The sequence below is a fragment of the Aethalodelphis obliquidens genome, unplaced genomic scaffold (genome assembly GCF_003676395.1).
Source record: "Aethalodelphis obliquidens isolate GAN/ISIS:26980383/991018 unplaced genomic scaffold, ASM367639v1 scaffold83, whole genome shotgun sequence".
NCBI lineage: Eukaryota > Metazoa > Chordata > Mammalia > Artiodactyla > Delphinidae > Aethalodelphis > Aethalodelphis obliquidens.
Window position 1 is genome coordinate 5,481,578 of NW_020838027.1, and position 24,127 is coordinate 5,505,704.

The 24,127-nt window shown below is 51.4% G+C and overlaps 1 protein-coding gene across 2 annotated transcripts in view; it reads right to left on the reverse strand.

The window, feature by feature from the left end:
- Positions 1 to 716: 716 nt before the first annotated feature.
- Positions 717 to 24,127, reverse strand: part of VWF (von Willebrand factor) — a 137,978-nt gene continuing 114,567 nt past the window's right edge. Inside the window, exons 43-52 of one of the 2 annotated variants that reach the window (XM_027093340.1) lie at positions 23,299 to 23,448; positions 18,287 to 18,397; positions 15,710 to 15,890; positions 14,715 to 14,755; positions 14,127 to 14,243; positions 10,111 to 10,209; positions 9,291 to 9,419; positions 8,722 to 8,761; positions 2,979 to 3,076; positions 717 to 2,524 (exon numbers count right to left, since the gene is read on the reverse strand). In XM_027093340.1, coding sequence (XP_026949141.1) covers positions 2,336 to 2,524; positions 2,979 to 3,076; positions 8,722 to 8,761; positions 9,291 to 9,419; positions 10,111 to 10,209; positions 14,127 to 14,243; positions 14,715 to 14,755; positions 15,710 to 15,890; positions 18,287 to 18,397; positions 23,299 to 23,448 — 1,155 coding nt within the window. In that variant the 3' untranslated portion in view covers positions 717 to 2,335. The remainder of the gene's footprint in view (positions 2,525 to 2,978; positions 3,077 to 8,721; positions 8,762 to 9,290; positions 9,420 to 10,110; positions 10,210 to 14,126; positions 14,244 to 14,714; positions 14,756 to 15,709; positions 15,891 to 18,286; positions 18,398 to 23,298; positions 23,449 to 24,127) is intronic. The other variant, XM_027093341.1, reaches the window with a different exon arrangement.

Consider the following 24,127-nt stretch of genomic DNA (forward strand, 5'->3'; position numbering starts at 1 on the left):
CTTCTGGGAACCTTCTCTACGTGTTTTCAATGCCAGGAGGATTGGAAACCTTTCCACCATGGTGGTTCCTTATCCATTCCCTCTCTTCTCTCCCTCCCGCACTGTTTTAGTCCCTTGGTCCCTGCATACTCCTCCCTTAAGACTCCCCCTAAGACTCTCACTTTGGGGACTGTCCCATCTGGTCTAAGGGTGACAAAAAAGAGAGTGCCTGAGACCAGAGGCAGACCCACCCTGGAACACATGCAGAATGGGGACAGCTCCTGGCTCATACCCCCACTACCAGTTTCTCCTTTTTACCCTACTTCCTGCATTTTTTTTTAAATCAAAATATGCAATTTTTCTGACTCAGCTTTTTTCTTGGCAGTGAACTGTACTATCAGTAAATATGAGGGGAACTCAGGCTATGGAGGCAGTTAGAAAACTGACACCTTCTGCTGGAGAGGCAGACTCCCTGCTAAGTTCCTCTGTGGCGATGCCTCCAATGGCGTCTCGTCCCCAGGTGGAGCATTAGGCCATCAGTCAGAAGGGAGACAGGTAATTCTCTGGCCCTGGATCTGGTTTCCTACAGAGACCATAGAGGCACTCAAAGTTGGAGGTGGGGTGATGGATGGAGGATGACAGCCTTGGAATTATTGAGCAGTTACATAAAACTTCTATCCATTCTTCCTTCCCTCTACCCGGCTAAACTCTCCACCAGAACGACTCAACACAACCCATGCCATTTGCCTTTAATGTATCTTCCCTGGAGGTTCTTCCCCAGCAGTGACAGAAGCAGAAAGACCTAGAAATGCAGCCGTCACTGGTTCCTGTGAGAACAGGGCCGAATCTGTCAGCACCAGGGACGTGCGGCTCTGATGCACCAGCTCCGGAGTTCCTGCCCAGGTGTCCAGGTACTTGGGTTCTGAACCTGACCCTGCCACCCAGCAGCTGTGTGACCTTTGGCAAGTTACTCAAGTTCTCTGAGCTGCTTTCATCCACTGCAAAGGGGCAGGAGAGGGCAGTGGATGAGATGTCTAAATCCTTTCCAGCTCCATGGTCCAGTATGTTCAATGAGTTGAGTCTCTCCTGGGCTAGGAGGATCCAGCATGAAAGTCAATCTTCCATCAAATTCCTGTCTCATAGCCAGGACAGTTGCTTTATTCTCATGGGTGTGCTCTCCCCACCTAGAGTTTCTGCCATCTTGCCAGCATATACATGTAAGCTTTTTTCATAAAAGTCTAAGAAAGGTGATCTCTCCTTGAGAGTGACAGCAGTGGTTAGTGATTTGGGGACCCGGTGAGGTCTGGAGTTACCTACACCTCTTCTATCCACTAAAGGATCCTGGAGTGGGCAAGGCCTTGGCCTCCAGCATCCAGCCCAAAAGGAACTCAGCTCCCTCACCCCTCAGAACAAAGGAAATCCTCAATGCTCTGCCACTGACGGTAGGGACACTTAGGGTTTCCCTTTGAAGCTTGATTTCCCCGTTTTTCTTCTGGTCACTTTTTCCGTTATTAGAGAGCAATTCATAGTTACTCCCGGACTTTCTGGCTTATTTGACCCTCCCAGCCGAGTGAGTGAGACTGACGTTCGTGGTTCCAGTTGAGGAAACTAAGTCTGAAAACCGCTAAGGGGCTTGCTGAGGCCACACAGTCCGGCGAAGGCCATGGGTGGAACCTGGGCCGCCCCCGAGTCTGGGGGTCCCTGGCCACGGCCACGCCTGTGCCGCGAGGGACCACGTTCCCGCACATGCCCAGCACCGCGTTTCCAGCCCCCCAGCCCCCAGCCTCTCACCCTCCCACGGGGGCGACTGAGGAACACAGGCACTGGCTCAGCTGAGGGCTCAGAGAACCCCTTGCACACCCACTGGGGCCCCTTCCCCATCAAGTCAGCCACACTGGCCAGAGCCTGGCAGGAGCCTGGCTCTAGGGACTCCTCTGCTCTGCCCAGAAGCCCCTGGATTCAGAGACTGGAGACCCCAGTGTTCCAGAGCAAATCCCTTCTCCTTCAGCCACTGGGCTGTTTCCAAGGAGGCCTGGCGCTCACTTTCCCCTTCCCTCCCCATGGACGCTGAGCTGCCACTTTCTCCCCGACGTGGGCGGTGCCTCCCGCAGACCCCGGGGCTCAAGTGTTTCCAGATGGAGCCTGTGCTCCCCTACCCCCCACCCGCTTCGGCACCAGCCTCAGAGCTCCAGCCCAGCCTACAACAGCCATCTCAGCCTAGATGAACCATGAGCCTTTGGCAAGATGACAGGTTGGCCTTTATTGTGGGCCCGGGGAAGCCCGGGAGCGGAGCACGCATGCGCCAAGCAGGGGTTGCCAAGCGGGTGGTGACGGGTGTCCGCGGCAGGACCGCGCCTCACTGGCGGCACTTCCTGGGGGAGCACTTGCACTGCATGGCGTTGAGGACCACGTGGTGGATGACGGAGCCGTTGGCGCAGCGCAGGGGCACCTGCATGGGCTCTGTGCGTGTGGGCGCGCAGCAGGCGCACTGGTCCTGCACGTCCTCTGTGTCGATGGAGTACAGGGCTTTGCTGGTGCATCTTCCCTATGGCAGGGCAGAGAGAGGCGGCCGTTGCGGGCGGTGGAGAGTGCCAGGGTGGGGAGGGCTCTGGGGCAGCCCACTTCCTCCACCTGCCCTCCTCCAATCAAGAAGGTCTGGCCTTGCCCGGAGAAACACGGGACAGCCAAACAACGTGTAAAAGAGCTCTCGGGAGGTCTGAAAGGCCTGTCCTAATGGAACTGTCACACCCAACTCCCATCTTCCATTAAGCAACTCTCCATTCTCTTCAGAGGACGTGTTGAATCATTGCTCGGTTTTTTTCTTCTAGGGTCAAAAGTTCCCATTTACTTCAATAAAACATAGGCTTTTTAAAAAAATTTTAAAAGCTCCCAGTTCCTTTCACTTCTCCCCCCTGTGAATTTCCCAGATCCTTCGACTCTGTAACTAAAGAGACGTGACCAAACAAAGAACTTGCCCCTCCTAACCGAGGACCCCTTACCTCGCAGTAGTGAATGTCCACTTGCTCTTCAGACAGACAGTCTCCCACTTTGACGTACTGCAGCTTGGCAGTGATGTCCTTGCACTCGGGCTCCTCACCTACAGGACAGGTGAGAGATGGGACCTGTTCTTCCACACAACACTCTCCAGCCCAGTTCCCTCATTTACTGGAAATAGGTCAATTTCACAGTAACCGGATCACCAAAGCCAGCCATGGGGAAGGCAAGTCAGTGGTCCTGGTTCCCCTCAGCTTCTCCTGGCCCTTCATATTCAGAGATATAGTTATCGCTGGGTTTAACTCACTTAATGGCACAATTTTAATTGCAGGAGGAGCGTAGATTCACTGTGCTTTGGTGATGTCAATGGATAGGACTTACTTTTATGTAATTGTAGACTCTAAAAACCATGATGAATAAATAAGGAAACACAAGCTTTAAATGACACATTAAACAAGCTGGACATAATTGATATTTATAGGACATTCCATCCGAAAACAACAGAAAACACTTTCTTCTCAAGCGCTCATGGAACATTCTCCAGGATAGATCATATCTTGAGTCACAAATCAAGCGTTGGTAAATTTAAGAAAATTGAAATCGGATCAAGTATCTTTTCCAACCACAACGCTATGAGACTAGATACCAATGACAGGAAAAAAAAAACTGTAGAAAATACAAACACATGGAGGCTAAATAATACGTTATACTAAATAACCAAGAACTCACTGAAGAAACCAAAGAGGAAATCAAAAAATACCTAGAAACAAATGACGTTGAAAACACGATGAACCAAAACCTATGGGATGCAGCAAAAGCAGTTCTAAGAGGGAAGTTTATAGCAATACAATCCTACCTCAAGAAACAAGAAACAACTCAGATAAACAAGCTAACCTTACACCTAAAGCAATTAGAGAAAGAGGAACAAAACCACCCCCCCCCAAAGTTAGCTGAAGGAAAGATCGCAAAAATCTGATCAGAGGGCTTCCCTGGTGGCACAGTGGTTAAGAATCCGCCTGCCAATGCAGGGGACATGGGTTCAAGCCCTGGTCTGGGAAGATCCCACATGCCGTGGAGCAACTAAACCCATGCCACAACTACTGAAGCCCGTGCACCTAGAGCCTGTGCTCCATAAAAAGAGAAGCCACTGCAATGAGAAGCCTGCACACCGCAATGAAGAGTAGCCCCCGCTCGCCACAACTAGAGAAAGCCCGTGTACAGCAACAAAGACCGCACACAGCCAAAAATTTAAAAAAAAAAAAATCAGATCAGAAATAAATGAAAAGGAAATGAAGGAAACATTAGCAAAGATCAATAAAACTAAAAGCTGGTTCTTTGAGAAGATAAACAAAATTGATAAATTATTAGCCAGACTCATCAAGAAAAAAAGGGAGAAGATTCAAATCAACAGAATTAGAAATGAAAAAGGAGAAGTAACAACTGACAGTGCAGAAATACAAAGGATCATAAGAGATTACTGCAAGCAACTATACGCCAATAAAATGGACAACCTGGAAGAAATGGACAAATTCTTAGAAAAGCACAACCTTCCAAGACTGAACCAGAAAGAAACAGAAAATATGAACAGCCCAGTCACAAGCACTAAAATTGAAACTGTGATTAAAAATCTTCCAACAAACAAAAGCCCAGGACCAGATGGCTTCACAGGCGAATACTATCATACATTTAGAGAAGAGCTAACACCTGTCCTTCTTAAAATCTTCTGAAATATAGCAGAGGGAGGAACACTCCCAAACTCATTCTACGAGGCCACCATCACCCTGATACCAAAACCAGACAAAGATGTCACAAAAAAAGGAAACTACAGGCCAATATCACTGATGAACATAGATGCAAAAATCCTCAACAAAATACTAGCAAACAGAATCCAACAGCATATTAAAAGGATCATACACCATGACCAAGTGGGGTTTATCCCAGGAATGCAAGGATTCTTTAATATACTCAAATCAATCAGTGTGATACACCATATTAACAAATCGAAGGATAAAAGCCATATGATAATCTCAATAGATGCAGAAAAAGCTTTCGACAAAATTCAACACCCAATTATGATAAAAACTCTCCAGAAAGTAGGCATAGAGGGAACCTACCTCAACATAATAAAGGCCATGTATGACAAACCCTACACACTAGGGTTTGCATTCCTATACACTAACGATGAAAAATCTGAAACAGAAATTAAGGCAACACTCCCATTTACCATTGCAACAAAAAGAATAAAATACCTAGGAATAAACCTACCTAAGGAGACAAAAGACCTATATGCAGAAATCTATGAGACACTGATGAAAGAAATTAAAGACAATACAAACAGATGGAGAGATATATCATGTTCTTCGACTGGAAGAATCAACATTGTGAAAATGACTATACTACCCAAAGCAATCTACTGATTCAATGCAATCCCTATCAAACTACCAATAGCCTTTTGCACAGAACTAGAACAAAAAATTTCACAATTTGTATGGAAACACAAAAGACCCCGAGTAGCCAAAGCAATCTTGAGAACGAAAAACGGAGCTGGAGGAATCAGGCTCCTGGACTTCAGACTATACTACAAAGCTACAGTAATCAAGACAGTATGGTAGTGGCATAAGAGCAGAAATATAGATCGATGGAACAAAATGGAAATCCCAGAGATAAACCCATATACACATGGTCACCTTATCTTTGATAAAGGAGGAAAGAATATGCAATGGAGAAAAGACAGCCTCTCTTCAATAAGTGGTGCTGGGAGAACTGGACAGCTACATGTAAAAGAATGAAATTAGAACACTTCCTAACACCATACACAAAAATAAACTCAAAATGGATTAAACACCTAAATGTAAGGCCAGACACTATAAAACTCTTAGAGGAAAGCATAGGCAGAACACTCTATGATATAAATCACAGCAAGATCCTTTTTGACCCACCTCCTAGAGAAATGGAAATAAAAGCAAAAATAAACAACTGGAACCTAATGAAACGTAAAAGCTTTTGCACAACAAAGGAAACCATAAACAAGACAAAAAGACAACTCTCAGAATGGGAGAAAATATTTGCAAAGGAAGCAACTGACAAAGGATTAATCTCCAAAATTTACAAGCAGCTCATGCAGCTCAATATCAAAAAAACAAACAACCCAATCCAAAAATGGGCGGAAGACCTAAATAGACATTTCTCCAAAGAAGATATACAGATGGCCAAGAAGCACATGAAAAGCTGCTCAACATCACTAATTATTAGAGAAATGAAAATCAAAACTACAATGAGGTATCACCTCACACTTGTTAGAATGGGCATCATCAGAAAATCTACAACAACAAATGCTGGAGAGGGTGTGGAGAAAAGGGAACCCTCTTGCACTGTTGGTGGGAATGTAAATTGATACAGCCACTATGGAGAACAGTATGGAGGTTCCTTAAAAAAGTAAAAATAGAACTACCATATGACCCAGCAATCCCACTACTGGGCATATACGCTGAGAAAACCATAATTCAAAAAGAGTCATGTACCACAATGTTCACTGCAGCACTATTTACAATAGCCAGGACATGGAAGCAACCTAAGTGTCCATCTACAGATGAATGGATAGAGAAGATGTGGCACATATATATACAATGGAATATTACTCAGCCATAAAAAGAAACAAAATTGAGTTATTTGTAATGAGGTGGATGGACCTAGAGTCTGTCATACAGAGTGAAGTAAGTCAGAAATAGAAAAACAAATACTGTATGCTAACACATATATAGAGAGAGAGAATCTAAAAAAAAGAAAAAAGGTTCTGATGAACATAGGGGCAGGACAGGAATAAAGATGCAGATGTAGAGAATGGACTTGAGGACACGGGGAGGGGGAAGGCTAATCTGGGACGAAGTGAGAGAGTAGTGTTGACATATATACACTACTAAATGTAAAATAGATAGCTAGTGGGAAGCAGCAGCATAGCACAGGGAGATCAGCTCGGTGCTTTGTGACCACCTAGAGGGGTGGGAAAGGGAGGGTGGGAGGAAGACGCAAGAGGGAGGGGATATGGGGATATATGTATACATATAGCTGATTCACTTTGTTATACAGCAGAAACTAACACAACATTGTAAAGCAACTGTATTCCAATAAAGATGTCAAAAATAATAAGATAAAAACCATAATGATCAGAGCAATCCTCCTGCGCTTATAACAATATCCAGAAGCTGACGGGCAATGAGGTAGCTAAGAAATACAATTAATCTCTATCCATCCCTGCAAATGTCATTGTCTCTGTGGGAGCTGATCGTAGGAGCCCTTATGGAATCTTCCCTTTGGGTATAGCTACCTCTGGGTCGCTAGCATGGGTCTCCTTATGTACAGGGGTTAAAAGCATTCAGATCTGAACCTCTCCTTGGCCCACTGATAATCTAAGATTTAATGCCACCTCATTATTGCCCGTCCAAACACTGGGAGTTTTCCATTCCTGGATGGCTCCAAATCTAAATCAACTTTAACTACCTAATAGTTGGGTTCCCGGCTCCCAAATAATGTCATTTTAAAGTGAAAGCCTGCCAACCACATTAAGAGGGTGAAAAAGGAAAACACATTGAGCCCAACACACTACATTCTTTTGCTGTAGATTTAAATCCCTGAGCCTGGCTTCTTTTCCTTATGGAAGGTCCCCACCTCTTGAAAGCACAGACCAACACAGGCCCCTTTTGGCCTCGCTGCTAGTTTTGAAGATAACAGCCTCGGCCCAATTCCATGTGCAGCACGCCTAGAGAGAATACATCTCCTCTGATGGTTTCCTGACCACATTCTTCAACCATGCAGACAAGAACCATAGAAAAAGATGCTTTCAGAGTGTGTTTTCCGCAATCTGCAACTTGGTTACAGCAACTACAGGGACTGTCAGAGTGAACCGTCAAGAAAAGAATGAATGACTGAACGCTGAAGATATTCGTGTTTTTACTCTTCCTTTCTCTACCCAAAAATAAACATGGGAACATGGGCCCGTGAACCCCAAAACTAACTAAACTAAAAGACACAGAATATTAGTCCAGGCAAGTAATTCTACATTCAGAGAATACAGCACTAACACTGGGATTCTGAAAGGTACTTGTGTTCATGGAAACAAGAACGCAAGAACATGTGGTGAGATGCTGTCTGGTGGGCAGGCTTGAGCTCCGTCTCCAAAGCTGCAGCCGTAACTATTGGGACCAACCAGTACAACACAACTGCAAGGTCAAGAGGAGCTGAGAGTGAAGCAGACGAGGTTAATAAAACTGAGACCAGCCTCATAAATCCTCGAGAAGCCTGTGTTCACTGCAGCCCCACAGCCAGCTGCTGGTTTCCCTTTCTCTCTGGGAGAGCTGCACGACACCCAAAGATTAGAGGCATACTGAATGTCCGCTCTGTCGAGATCATGAATCAAGGTGCCTGTCTTCAGGAGTTCTGGTGGCAGAGGGAAGACATTCTCTCATGATAGGACTACTATGACCAACCCAAGGCTCTGCAAGGGGAAAGGCAGGTAAGAGGCTAGTGACTGCCAGGAGTTTGGAAGGAAGGAGGAAGAGTGTGCCTCACAGGCATCTTGAAAGGGGGCTTGAGCAGGGGGCAGTCCAAGGACACGCAGGGTGGGGTGGAAGTGCCCTGCAGAATTGAACACAGTGACTGCAATATCTTTCTAGAAGAAAGTTCATCGCAAAGAACAGTCCCTGGACTTCTCCTGATGGATTTCAAGGGACAAGCTATTGGTAAGGTACTTACATGTGTCACAGCATGTGCCTGGAATTTTCATGATTTTCCCCTAAGAAAACAGCAAAGTCCCAGATTAGGCACAAATAGTACATAGTGGACACTTTCAGTCACTCCAGGCCAAGTCCTCCTCTGGACTCACAGTCCTGAGCTTCAGTCCCCAGAAATGAACGGGTTTTCCCATCACAGATGTGAATAGACTGACCACCCCACCTGGCCAGGCCGAAATGATTCTGATTATTCTGAATTCCCTTCCAGCTGAGTCACCAGGATCATCATTCCCAGGGGAGGCTGGAAATCAGTTTGCTCTCTCACCATCCCAATCAAGGATCACAGATCCAGTCTCCCTCAAAGGAAGGTGTTTTCTTAAAGCATATGGTACAGTTGAGAGAGTTTTGTCCCTGCATCAGGCTTTGATTTTGTAATTTCGTTGATTTTTAAACTAGGTCAGGGTTCTCCTTGGACACTGGGAATCACGTGTCCAACAGCAGAGCTGGACCACTGTTCAGAAGAACCCTCTTCTGAGAGTCGAAGATGGAGACAGTCAAGAGGAAAGCAGGGCCTGAGCCCCAGCTACTCACCCCCTCGGCCAGACACTTGTGTCCATCGAAGGGCGGGCAGCCCGTGACCCTCTTCTCCCAGATGAGCTCGCCTCTCTTGTTGACCCTGCAGAAGTGACTGTCACAGCCATCCTGGAGAGTCTCGTCGCGCTGGAAGGAAAGAGGGGAGGTGGGCAGAGCAAATCTGAAGACGGTGTTTGGGGTCCAAAGCCACTTCAAGCCATGACCTTGACTCCTTGGAGTTGTTGAGACAAGGTAGGGGACCTTAGAACAAGACCGAGGCAGTGTGTGCAAAGTCTCCACACCCAGAACCCAGAACGGAGGTGGAGTCCAGTTTTACGGCTTGTTAACTGGGAATGGGGCTGCATAAATGTAGGGCATCCCTAACTCTACTGACCACTTAACAGCTTAAAGAATTAAGACACAGCAAAGGGAAACTGGCCCTGGCCCATCAGTAGCTGAACTAGAGGTGAGCCAGGCGCCCCCTGCCAGCCCCACCAGCCCACTCTGGCTTTCATAGAGCCCAGTCTGCGTCACCCTGATTGCCTGGCCAGTCTCATAGACCATCAAGGCTGGAGAAAATCTTAAAGATCAACTCACTCCCAGTCACGGGGCCCTACACCAACTTCTGTCACAGAGAGTGACAAATTAGCCAAATCTAAGAGAGAATTCTGTGCTTCCTAAAGGTTACCCATCTTTCCCTCATGAAATCAGAACTAGGCACAAAAGGAAGTCAATATTGACCCAAACTCAGTCCCTCTTCCTTGAAGAAAATATCCCCAAATAGGAAACCAGACGGCGGTCGTAGGGAGACCCCTGAGTTTAAGTTGCCCACACACACCTTCAGCATCATGATCTGTCCCCCTCGTAGCTGAATGGTGCAAGCCATAGGCAGGCATCTCCCGCAGCACTGGCCCTGCATCTTCTCTTCCTCGTAACCCTGTGTAACCAGGAGAAAAAGCAGCCTTAGTTTAAACCTCCCCCTAAGATCCCTATCGAAAGTAGGCCAAATGGTAAATGGTTTCATTAAGCAGCTGTTCAAACTAGAAATCTGGGGGTCATCCTTGTGTTCTCTCTTTTTCTTATCCCCCCTGCCCCCTCATCACCAGATCTTGCCAAAAACTGCATCTTGAGCTCATCCACAGCTTGTCGTGCCAGGGTCCTCTGTCATCACCTGATCCAAGAAATCATCACCCACCGCTGGACTCTGTCACGGTAGTAACTGTCTTCCTACCTCTGTTCCTGCCAATCCAGCAGCTTCCCAGAAGACGGATTTCACTGTTTCACAAAAACGCCCCCCCAATCTGGGAGACAACATAGGGTGGCCAACTTTATATTCTGCGAAGTATTTTAAACCATGTTAACAAAGCCAAAAAGTGATCATCAGCTGTCTCGTCACTGCGTTAAAATTAAAGCTCTTTTAACTCTCCCCACCATGCCACAAAAAAAAAAAAAAAAAAAAAGAACTAAATCTAGAAAAGTTTTTTTTTTTGGTTTTGTTTGGTTGGTTGGTTGGTTGGTTTTTTCAGGCAATGCTTTATTAGGGTCCCTGCTGCAGCAAGGGGCAGTGAGAACAAGTAACAGGTGCCCATGCTGGCTCGGTCCCAGAACACGGACAAGCTGGCTCCTCATATGGGGTGAAGGTAGGGGTGTTTAAAAGAATAAATTTAGTTCTGTGAAGACCAGCTATGGTGTCATTCTTTTTTTCATTTTGCTACATTTAGTAATGACTTAGAGATTCATTCCTTGGGGTCCTGAGGTTTTTCTACTATGAATCTCTAGCAGGTAGGTTTGGAGCCCCGGACAGAACACCTGGTCCTCTCACACTGCTCCCTTGCTCACTGCACTCCGACTGACAGCTCATAACCAGCTGGGGAGGTTAGGAGTCTATGCGCATCTACTGAACTCATCAGGGAAGCCGCAGAGAGAGAGCCCAGGCCACACACACACTCAAAGGACACTGCTGACATTTGAGGCCATCAGGTCACGTTTCACCGGTGAGCTTCTGTGTTTTCAAAAACGCACAATTCCTGGCAGGTGTGGACCGAGGTGGATGGGAGAGGAAGAAAGAGACGGGAAAAACATCATGAATGTATGTGAGTGGTTGCAGTCAGAAAGAGGAAATAAAATGAGGCATAAATCAGGCACGATTTCACGGGAGCGTGGATTGGGGCATTTTTTAGTGAGTGTTAGAAGAAGACACTAGGAAATGCCCTCCACTCAGCAGGCCCAAGGAGAAGAACGTGCCCAAAATCTTTACAAGAGAAGTGAGGGGTGGGGGACAAATGGAGGAGGGGTCTGCAAAGTGAAGGGATGGGGCGGTGGACGCACACTCCACACCCCAGAGAGGCAGAGGGCACGGTGAAGCGAAGAACAGGGAAAGGTGGTAGGCTCTGTGGGAGAAGAAGGGACAGGAGAAAGTGGAGGAGGGCGGAAGGTGAGAGGAAGGGCGATGATTTCAGAGGTGCTGTGGGGCCGGGGGAAGAGGGACGGGAGGACAGGGAACACGGCAGAAACCACTGGAAGGACGCAACAGAGAGAACGGACCCCGCAAGGCAAGAACACAGCTGCACTGGTGACAGGCCTGTCTGAGCCCTGCTGGCGGGGTACGCACCGCACAGCTGCCAGACGGACACGGAGGGCCGTGCTGACCAGACTTCTGCCGGAGCACCCAATCAGGAGCCGCCGGGTGCCCAGCCAGCCACAGGCTCACTCACTCAGGTCTGAGCAGCCAACTAGCCCTGCTCCCCCTGTCCAGCGATGCCCCCCAAACTCTCCTCACAGGTGTCTCCCGGCCCTTTTCATAAACTACATCGGCTGCTCAAGGACCCCAGTCTTATCTCCCCGCTGCCCTTTCTAACTCTTGCTTAAATGCCAGTCTGTCCCTGTGCCCCCTCCTGGGGGGGGGTCATCGTTCAAGGTCAGCCCATGGTCATGCTCCTCTGGGAGGCCTTCTCAAGGTTCCTGGTCAGTGTCACCTCTCTTCCTCAAGCCTTCCTTTGTCTCTACCACCCAGCAGCACAGACCGGCTTCTGGGCTCCTTTTAGGTATAAGCATCGTCTCCCCTGAAGGAGACACAGGCCCCACGTCTCTGATGATGCTAAGAGTTCCATCTGACATCGGCAGTTCAAACAGACACAGACCAGCCTACGCTTGACCCACCACAGCTCCCCACCTGCAGGAGGCCACACGGAGGCCCTTCATGGCAGAGGAACGTGACAAGAACAGGTAAGCTGAGCTAGAATGGGGGCATCTGAGGCAGAGCTCAGCAAAGGCTGAGAGATACACAGCAGGGCTAATCTCAGGGATCTCAAGAGGGAGGAGATCCCTGGGGAGACAGCGGAATTTTGGAGGTGAGGAGGAGGAGTACACAGACCAAAAGGGGCCGTGAATTTAAAAATATTTAGAAACCTAAGTCTGGACTGGATTCTAAAGCTGGATTTCTATGGACGCAGAGGAAGTGGCCGTGCCACCCTCTGACCACCAGAGGGCGCAGGTAGAGAGTTAGTGGGCTCGTTCCCCCCCCCCCCCCCCCCCCCCCCCGCCCCGGCCTCCCCAGAACACTCTCCTTCAGGACAGCTTAGCGTGGACCGCTTCCTGCATCCACTGTAGTTCCATGGACATCCAGTTAAAGGGATGCCAAAGACTCCAGACAGCATCATTCCATTCCATATTCAAGCCCAGATGTATGCAGGGGAGTTATCTCACACACACTCACACACACACACACACACACACACACACACACACACACACACACGCCTGCATCCGAAACCCTGAAACAACTGGGATTTTAAATTTAAAAAAAGCAAAAAGGCGTACTTCACTGGCTTCTTTCTAATTGAGGCGGGAATGTTCTCCTTGAGCCATTCTATCAGAAGTAGCTGTGTCTCCTACGGACCCCTTCACTCCCCTCGTAAATATGCTATTAAGCCCCTACTTGGAGCTTCACACGGTGCCAGTGCCAGGAAGGGCACAGGTGCAGAACACTCCCCGACCTCAAGAGCGCTGACCACCAGCAGCTTGTCCTAACCTTGTCCCTAACCCACGCGTCACCCCTCCCCTCTGGCCGCTGTGCCGCGCCACTCCTCCCCGACCCCGCCCAGAACCCGCCCGCTGCCCCACCATCTGAAAGAGCAATGACTGTATTCTGTGCATCTAGCTCACAAGAAACTCATCTGACCAACCCTATTTTCTGAGACAGCAGGAGCCCCAAATGCAGAAGGCAGTTTGCGGAGGAAAGCAGGCATCCTCCTGAGCGTTGGGTCCAGCTCTGCGAGGTGGGGCTAAGAGTCACGATAAGAACAGTGAAGTGCACGCTTTCCTCTACCCAACTAGAAATGATGATTCCACTTCCCAGAACCCACCCTCAGAGGTGTTCTGAGCAAACACAGTCATCGTGAGCTGGCAGGGTGAACTATTAAAACGCGACGTCCAATAATAAAAGTATATGCTGAGGCAGAGCCCCTTCAAAGAATGTTGCATAGAACCCTGCACATAGCAAGTGTCTGATAAATAACTGTGGACTGACTAGTCACTGATAAATATTTGTTGACTAATTTTTAATGTTTTCAAAGAACAGTAGTATGTTGCTTAAAAAGAATACGGAATTGTAAATATGGTATCACAAGCCTTGCAAATACAGGAAGAAAATGTTTAAATTTCCAAAACTAAATTATAATTATATCTGAGAAATGCAATTTGGGTAGGTGACTTTTATTCTCTTCCTTACCGTTGTCAAATATGTCCATAATCAGAAAATCACGAAAGCTTTTATTTAACGAGCCCGGTGAGGTCCCATTGCTTGGGTCCCACAAGTACCCAGTCCACCCCCAGGCCCCCATGAGCCTCTCTCACCAGCGGGCAGTCCTCGCAGGTGGTCTGCCTGCACTCCAGCTTGAATCCGGAGATGACCCCCGCCTGGACGGTGCAGAGGCAGGTGGTACACAGGTCAACCATCAGACTCCTCCCGGGCTGGAACCAAAGGGACCAGGGTCAGGCCTTCTGGCACCCGGAACCCCCGACCCTCCACTGCCCTCAGTCCCGTGAGCCGTCTGCCTTGGGCATGGGGGCCCGGCTGCCCAAAGCTGCCAGGATCCATCACCCTGATTCTCCTCCTGTCCCGAGAGGTCTGCTCCCTCCCTTCCCCACCCCACCTCAAGGATGGCATGGTAAGAGTGAGGGCTTTCCCAGCAGAGAGGGAGCTGGGGCAGAGGGAGAGGGGCAGATTGAAGCATGCACAGAAGAAACGCTCGAGTGCCTGGGGCCGGGATGTGAGCGCTAGAAGGCGGGCCACTCCAGGATGCCTGGGAAGCCCTGGAGGAAAGGAAAGTGTGGGTGGGGCAGGCCCCCCTGGCTCCTTTCACTTGCACTTTAGAATGACACCCTTCCCACAGCACCCCATCCCTGCCCCCAGGCGCCCTGGAGGAGAAGGCGGCAGCTCACCCCGATGATGGTGCCGTTGAGCACACAGGCCTGCACAGGCTCTGGGGAGAGACAGGTACAGGGCATGAGTGTGCGGAGCACAGCTGGTGAAGGCCCACAACCCAGCTGCTCCTCCCAGGCTGGGCCTCCCTGCTCCACCTGCCGGTCCTTCTCCCCACCCAGCGCCAGGCGCTGTGGGTCCTCCTGCTGGAGCCCACGTGGCCACAGTGGCCCCAGACCTGCTGAGGAAGGGCAGCTACCTGCTGCCCACCACCCAGCCCGCAGGGAGAAGGTCCCTGGAGTCGTCGAGGGGAGGGCACTTGTTTAAGTGATTCACACCCAAGGGGTGAGTGGGAGGATGTTTGGCTTGTCAAAGAAAGACACTCTACTCTGGAAACTTTAAGCGCCAAGATAAAATCACACAGAGCTCAGGACGGAGTGGCGAGAGCTGTTCGCTGCTGCTGCTGCTGCTGCCGTCGGTTGTTTGGCTGGTTGGTTGGTTGGCTGGTGGGTGGGTTAGTTGGTTGCTTGGTTGGTTTGTGTATTTGGTTGGTTGGTTGGTTGATTGTGTGGTTTGTTGGTTAGTTGGTTGACTGGTTGGTTGATTGGTTTGTTTGTTTATGTGGTTGGTTGGTTGGTTGGTGGGGTTAGGGGATGGGCAGTCGGAATACCTTTTCCAGCCGAATGATTGAGAAGTCTCTAGAATTAGAGAAGCCTGGGTCCAAGCCCAGTTCTACCACTCACTAACTCACAAGAGCAAAGGGAGGTATAATGGTACCCACCTCATGGGATTGTCATAAGGATGACATGAGACAGGGTACAAAACCAGCACTGACACAGTGACGACCCTCAGGAAATTGTCCCATTTCCCTCATCTTACTTGCTCTCTCCCCGAAGTGTTAGCAACGGATGGAGAGATTTGATCCTCCCCGTTTCCCTGAGCTGCTCAAAAGGCAAGGATTCGGGGGCCTTAGAGGAGAGAGAGGCTTGAAGGCGGGCTTGGTAGCACATCTTACCGCAGTGACAGGTGGGGCAACAGTCCGAGGTCTGACAGTTCAGCTGGAAGCCCGAGGGGCAGGTGGGGACGTCCAGTTGGGGGCAGGAGACATTCCTCTGTTGCACGAAGACCTCCTCCTTGACTCGGACGCACTCGTAGATGAGGCAGGGGTCCTCGGGAGAGGCCCAGTGAGAGCCAACCTGTGGTCGGAGCACCCAAGTTGGTCAGGGGGCCAAGGTCCCGCTGGGAGTGGGCGGCCCCCTCAGGAGCTGGTGTGGGTCCTGGAGGTGAGCCCGGCTCAACGGCTAAGCCCTGCCCACAGGGTGAGGTGCACAGAGGGAGGGACAGCTCATCCGGGTCCTTCAGTGAGTCTGGGTCAGAGTCACCCTGACCAAGATCCTAGCTCAGAGCCCCGTGTGCTCCCAAGACAGAGTCTTGAGCCACCGGAGGAAGCACCTGGGGACACCTAAGGATGCTCCCTCCACCCTGGGCTCGGCTGGGAGCTGAGTGTCCAGGAACGGCTGCATGGGGAGACAGTGGAGGGGAGATGTGGAGGGGAACTCAGCCCAGCACCCAACCTCGTGCTGCTTCCCTCTGGTACAGGGAGCCGGTGAGAGCCGGGGATGCCGGTGTCTGACCCTCGGCTCTGAAATCTGCCCTGAGCTCCCAGGCTGCACACAGGCGGCCTGTCCCCAAGGGCACCACAGTCAAGGACCACTGAGTGTCCAGAACATGGTTCAGAAAGTCCCTGCGGAGGTTCTGCCTGGACAACACGTGACCATGAGCACGGTCTGTGTGGTCCAGCTCCCAGACACGCAAGCGGGGGCACCTGGCCTGCCCACTCCAGGCCCAGCCACGTCTCTTGGCCCCTGTTGCCTTTCTTCTCTTTCCAGAAGAGAAGCAGAAAGTACCACACACTGCGGCCTCTCTCCTGACCCCCCTGACTCCCCCCGACCAAAGCTCCCCGCTGCGGGCCACGCCCCACTCCGACCACGTACCCGCCAAGCTTTGGGCGCATCAAGAGGACCTGTCCCTACCACACCTGCTGGGCCCCCCAGAGCCACTGCCGACCCGCAAGTCTTGTAGGTAAGATGGAGACTTGAATTGGGAAGGGAAACTCTTTTGTGAACACTGATGCGGGTCAGGGCTGAGGGAGCCCTGGAGGCAGATGAGAGACCAGAGGCGGGTGGGGGGCGGGGGGGAGCGGTGAAGAGGATGCTGAGCCTCAAAGGGACCAGCAGGGCTTCCCTGGTGGCGCAGTGGTTGAGAGTCCGCCTGCCGATGCAGGGGACACGGGTTCGTGCCCCGGTCCGGGAAGATCCCACATGCCGCGGAGTGGCTGGGCCCGTGAGCCATGGCCGCTGAGCCTGCGCGTCCGGAGCCTGTACTCCGCAACGGGAGAGGCCACAACAGTGAGAGGCCCGCGTACCGCAAAAAAAAAAAAAAGGGGACCAGCTGTCAACCCCAACCAGGATGGAGTAGCCTCTGGCCCTGGGGAGGAGGTGCAAAGCCAGCCTGATCCTAGGATGGACTGGGGAAAAAAGAGGTTAAAAGCATGGAGAGGAGGGACACAGCAGGGAAATCCACAGGTAACCAGAATTAGAAAAGGGAGGTGGGAACCCCTGTGTAAAACTCAGTCTGTCACCACCAAGGAGGAGGAGACTGGTGGGCCAGGGTAGGAGGTGAGCAGGTGAGCACGTTCAGGGCAGGACAGGTAACCCTTCGCCCTCCTTCTAAACAGAGTGCGTTTTGGTCTCGCTGGAGGACTCAGAAGGGGAAGGTCCCTAGGTGCACTTCACCCCCTCCCAGCATCCACGTCCTGAGGATTCCAGGGCTTAGCACCCATCCACTTCATCCTTATCCATCAGAGTTAAAGGACTGGTAGCATCCTAGCATGTGGGCTACGACTGACTCCCGGGGAGGGATCCTCTGTGCTTCAGAAAATGGCTTTATGAGCCCAGAGTCAAAGTGAGCGCCTCTGGGCCACGAAGGAGAAGCAACCCTGCTCTGTGTCAGGGGAGGGGATCTGGGGGTGGGGGCTGGGCAGGAGAAGACAAGGGTGGGGAGACGGGGGCTGCCAACACGCCCAGGGGCTAAGCCAGAGCTGCAGAAGGGGGCTCGGGGGCCCTGGGAACAGAAATGTAGTTTGCTTCTCTGGGTTACATATTTCTCCAACAGAAACCAGTGAAAAGGTCAGAGGACGCCGCCTGGGCCGGTGTGGCAGGGTGCCAGGCCCACGACACGGCCCTGCACCACCCATCGGCGGAAGCAGGTCCTCAGCTTCACAGGTTAAACAGGAGAACATGACCCCCACCCGCAGGCGTTCACAGAACTCAGAGGGAGGGAACTGGGCTTCTCCCAAAATCCACACAACGGGAAGTCTGGGGCAACTTTAACTAGTTCCCCGGGAGCAAGGTGATCCCAGCTGACATCTGGATAAACCAACAGCCGCATTAAACTCTCTGTGGGGAAAGCAAAAGGCAGGGAATGAGCTTCTACTTTACGGACGGAACCAAGGGCAGCACTGGACCCCAGATGGACGACCAGGCTGGTGAGGCCCCCGCTCTCCTTCCTACCCGCCCTGGCCCAGACCTACACTCTTCCAGGAGGACTGCGAGTCTCCCCGAGGGGAGCCGGTCACCACCTCGCAGGCAGATGGCAGGCACGTTCCACAGCACTCGCCTTCGTGGAGAACGTAAGTGAAGCCCTGAAAACACACAAGGGGTGGAGCGTCAGGACAGGCCGGCAGCAAAGACAGGTGTTCTGGTCCACTCGGCAGGTGTACGGAGCCCTGGGGCTTGCAGAGGCACAGCTGGACCGGATGTTTTCATCTCTGCCCTCCACCAGCCCCTCGATCATGCTAAGTGGTCAGGAAGCGTCATCCACTGAGTCACTATGGGTCTTACACCAGCCGAAGAGACACAAGCCTGCCCTCTGCAAACTTCCACTTAAGAAGAGCCAGTCCATGGGAGTATTAAAGATGCTCAGAGCTCACTCAGAAGCAGCCGGCTGCCCTGATGTTCATCACAGCCCAAATCTAGGGTCCCTCACTGACTGGGGGAGAACATTCCAGAAGCCTGGAGTCCCGGTTCTGCCCTAACAGGGCTAATTATCTGCACAACATGAGTGCCTTGACCCCAGGACCTCTCAGCGATGTGCAGAGCTGGGCTTCCCCAGGTCGTCACTTGACATTTACCTAGTAGTTTACGGGGCACAGTGAGACGAGACCCACTTTCCCCAGAAATCCTGCCAGGGAGGCCAGCATCCTGCAAGTCTGAAGTCTGCCAGCCTATCCCCCCTCTTGGAGGTCCTCCAATCTGGCCAAAGCATCGGGAACTTGGATTGAAATCCTCCAATGAAAACTCTGAAGCGACGTACAAAGAACAGACAAAACGATGACATGTGAGGCTGTCCCAGGGGCCGAGGGGCAAGAACCAGGGCCTGTGCAGCATCTCGGAGAGAAGCGCGAACTGCAGCCGCAGCCGTTCGGGATGGGGGTGGGTACCACACCCGCTCTGCTCCCCAAGAGCGCTCACAAGCAGGGCCCAGTCAGAGGACGCACTCAACGCTCGGTATCATCCCAGGTGGTGCCTCTCCCGGGGGAACACGAGGACCCCAGAGACCTGGCTCAACTTTGTAGCATCTCCATGGGACCTACTTACACCCCGACCTGCGTCACAGCGGTGCCCAGTGAACTGCCCTCAGCCCTTGATCAGCGGAGAGCTAGTTAGTTATCGTGCACCTATGATGTACTAGGTGCTTTGGAGGCGCCAACAAATTAGGATACACTCGACACGCCCTCCGCCACGCCTCCGCCACGCCCTCCGCCACGCCCTCCGCTACAAGGCAGGATACACAAAATGGCACAAAAGAAACAGACACGAAGGAGCCTGGAACAGAGACATCGATGCCTTAGGGATCTAGAGTCACCCTTGGGCACCCCCCTCGGGGTGCTGAGTGGTCTGGATTTGTGCATACTCTATGTTTTCTGCTGCCTCCACCACGGGCAAATACACTGCGGGTTATGGGTGACCCAGGCTGGATGCCTGGTTCTCGTGCTCAGGTGCTCCCAGCCACGCCTCCAGGTTCTGGGGCTGCCGACTTTGCAAGGTTCCCCTCCACAGTTTCCTCCTGCACAACCAGGGCTCATCCTGTATTTTCATCTCTGTTTCTTTTCCCGTACTCCTCCAAACCCTCTAGCTTATATCTGTCCAAAACAGACATCTCAGACCTTTCTCCCTACCCTCTTCTCTATCCTGTTTTCACTCATTTCCCAATTAAGAGTAGAACTGAGTAGGTCTGATATCCACCCAAGCTGGAAACAGATGCCACTGGAAAATAACTTCCTCACTGATTTAACAGCACAATTGCCACAGCTGAGACGGAGGTGGAGGCCTGGAGCGCTGGCCCCTGTCTCTTGGCCGGGTCGTCCTGGCCCTTACAACACCCGTGTGGGCCAGCTGTACCAGCCTAGCAGCAGGGGCCCCAGCCTGGGAGTCAGGACACGCACGTGTCTGCTGGCTTCAGACGAGCCTCAGTGTAGTGGCCAATGGGAAGAACAGCCCTGCCTCTTCTTCCTTCTGGAGGGGTATCACGAGGATGAATAAAACATAATGGATTGCATTCAGTCGCTCAGAACACAGTTCCTGAAGCTACAATTTAGTCTGACTCCGGGGTCTAAGGGTCATAAGCCTTCAAAGAAAAACTCCTCTGAGGTTTATACAAAAGAGCAGGAATTTCTCTTGCTGTCAACGCAGAAGCAAGGCCATAGTACACCTATGAAACTCTTTGGGACACCAGCAACGCCCTTTGCTTATCTCACGTCCCGTTTCTGATGTGACGCGTAGAGGATTAATTATGGAGATGGTAGGGGAAAGCGTATTTCTGCAGACAGTGGCTGATAAAGGAAGAATCAGAGGGCGATGGTGGTAGTGTTCTTTTTTCTTTTTTCTTTTTTTTTTTTTTTGTCACAGCCTAGACAGCAAATGAATTCAGGTAAGTGAGCCTAAATGCCTCTGGAGTCTGACCAGAGCTGATCCTCTCCTCTACGAAGAATGAAGCCTGAGGCCGTTCACTAAAGCTCCCACTTCAACACACAATACAGACCAAAGCCCAGCCTCCCCTCAGCTGTAACTAAACCTCAGTGCTTCCTTCTCCTCCCAGAAGGTGTGAACATTCTGTCTCTAAGACAGGCCACTCCGCCACCCTAGAGCCATCATCCGGTCGAGAGTTCTGGACGTGGTACCCCCTGCACTCATTTCTGACCTCGGGACCCACCATCTTCCTGAAGCCGCCTCCAGTGCCTTGGCCTCTAGACAGCCAGGTTCACACCCCGTGCCCTGCATTGATGGACAGAGTGGGGACTGCACAGAGGACCCAGAGTCCACGGGCCGAGCTGAGCCCATCCATTTTCTTCTTGAGAAGTTCATCTCTGGAGCAATACAGATTGAACAGGTCTGATTGGACGGGGCGAACCCTGGACCTGAAAAGCCACACTGAGTTGAAGCCAGGTTCCATAAAGCCACATGCAAGTGAAGCTTCTGAGAAAGCGAAACGTCCTCCCAGGCCCACAGTGAGGAACTGGATGGATGGGCAGAGAGAAGCGGAGACAGGGGCTCACGGGACAAACGGAGAGAAAAGTGGTACAACCACGGGGCCCACCTGCACGCCCTGCACTTCGTTTCTGAGTGATCCCTGTCTTTCCTATAAATCCCCTTTTTATTTATTTTTAAATTTGTTTATTTATTTTTGGCTGCGTTGGGTCTTCGTTGCTGCGCACGGGCTTTCTCTAGTTGCGGAGAGCGGGGGCTACTCTTCATTGCGGTGCGAGGGCTTCTCATTGCGGTGGCTTCTCTTGTTGCGGAGCACGGGCTCTAGGCGCGCAGGCTTCAGTAGTTGTGGCGCGCGGGCTTAGTTGCTCCGTGGCATGTGGGATCTTCCCGGACCAGGGCTCGAACCCGTGTCCCCTGCGTTGGCAGGTGGATTCTCAACCACTGCGCCACCAGGGAAGTCCCTCCCCCTCTTTTTATTTTAGCTAGCTTGAGTGGATTCCATTCTTTGCAATCAAAACTCCCTACCAAAACACAAAACATATTGGGGGCCCATTTTATAAAAACAACCTCTAAACACCACTCTCTTTACTTGACAGCAAGTTATTTCCACTGCCTCCCATGGCCTGTGGGAGGAGATGGAGACCGATGGGTTTCCAAAGCCTAGTGTTCCCCAAAGGCACACCTGGAACCACGGCATCATCCTCTCCCAAGGGGGCCGGCAGCCCTGCTCCTCCGCAGCATGAGCCAGGCAGGTAGCGCGCAGATGACCTGAGCAGACCCCCCCCATCCATGGATTCACTCCCAGGCGCTCCCCTCCGTCACCAAACCACACACGCTTCCGAAAAGAAGCATCGAGAGGCTGCTCTGCACCGCGGTTACAAGAGCAACCGCTACACGCGTGCACTTGCCTGTGCTGCCTCCTCTGCTTTTATCATTATTTTCTGCTGATAATGATGCAGTGATAATAGTAATGTAACTGGGCAGAACACTATGGAGCCTTCCTGGGACAGGCCTCCCCCCGTACCCTCTGCTTCAGCTCCTCTCTGAAGGACCTACGTAACAGTATTTGATGCACATTTCCTGAGCTGTTTTGCAGATGTGAAAACCCCCCACCAAAGGGAAGACGTTAACTACTGGGTGACCTGAGAACGTAGCCCCAGGCCTCCTGGAGCCCAAGGACTGATCACGTTAACCCCTGTGACACCGCCCTGTCACCTCACCATCAGCCAATCAGAGAACTGTGCACGAGCTGATCACAGACCCTGCGACCCCGCCCCCCCCCCCCCCAACCTGGCTTTTAAAAAGGCTTTGCCGAAATCTTTCGGAGAGCTCGGGGCTTTTTAGGGCATGAGCCACCCGTCCCCTTGCACGGCGCATCGGGCACGTGAACTTGCGCTAACAATAATAGCGTTAAACCAGCAAACAGAATTGAACCCACAGTACCCCCGCGGACTGTGGTTCCCTTTTTCTAGAGTCTGCTCAGTCTTCAATGTGCAAGAATAAAGCTCCCCAGACACACAGGAGCCTTAGGGGCAGGCCTCCACACGAAGAATTAGAAACTGGACTGGGGGTTTCAAACCCCCAAATCATACCTCAAATTATAAACATGGCTCAACTTCTGTACCTCAGATGATAAACCTGGCCTGAAAACTCACCCACCGGTGTAGAAACACTACAGTACACGGACACGGGGGCCATCTCAGAAAATTCAGGACCTACGTCTGTACTAGGTGTAGGCTAAGGAGATGTCTGAAAAGGGAAGAGATAGATAGGGGGGAAAATCAAGCCCTGTTTTCTAGGCAATTAAGCCACATCTCTGCTTAGACCAACTCCCCAGCCCTGTGGACTCAAGACCGCACAGCAGACATGACTGCCAGCCAAGAACTGATCACAGAAGGATGACAGCAATCCTCTCCTCATGCTTCTTTCCTTCACTCAGCCCCACTCCCCTCCTTGCCCCTCCCCTCTGGCCTTGAACCAGAGGTTCCTAAAGGGGCTTTCTTGCCTATTCCTCGGATACCCTGCCCTACTTCCCTACCCTATTCCTCCCCCTTACCGGCCGGCAGCTGTCTCCACAGGCCTTCTGAGAGCACTGGGCCACACGCAGGCCCATCACGGCATCCTCCAGGTCCGTGCAGGTGCACACGTCACAGCCCTCCTCCCAGAACTGGCCCACGGGGTAGATGGTGCCTTGGTGGACACACACCTGTAGACATAAGGTTTCCGAGAGTGAAGTGACTCAATTCATCTAAACAAGAGGTGAGTAAGCATCTACGGCGCGTTGGAAGCTACTCTAGGTGCTGAGACTACAGCAATAAATGAAAGCAACATAGTCTCTGCCCACGCGAAGGGATGCTTACATAGTAAAGCTTGCCCTCTTCCCTCCCCTGCCCACCTGCCTCAGGAAGGTTCACCCTGGGAGTGGCTCCTTTTGAGTCCCTCGAGGCCCTCAAGTGGGGATGTAACACACTGGCCGCCTTGACCCACTATCACTGCTGCCTTAACTGCATTTAACTCCTTCCTGTGTCACACGGAAAGCTGCACCCTAATTCTCAGACCCAGTAAATGTCCTTGAACTTGGAACCCACCCACGTATAGCCCTCTGTCCCATCAGGAGTGGCTGAAGGTGAGGGAAGGGTGGGCAGGGGTTATGGAGTGTTCCCTTCATGCCCACCAATGACAAGGAATGTATCAAGAGAAGACAGAGCGTGAGATGTGTTTGAGAGACACGGGATCCTGTCTGGAAGAACTGTAGGCTATGGAAGGAAAGTGGGACATGAGATCCCAACGGTTGGTTACGATTAGAATCGTAAAGCCTGGGATGCACGTGATACACACGCTCAGCCTTTATTTTCTAGGAATGAGGTACTGAAGAAACTCTTGGA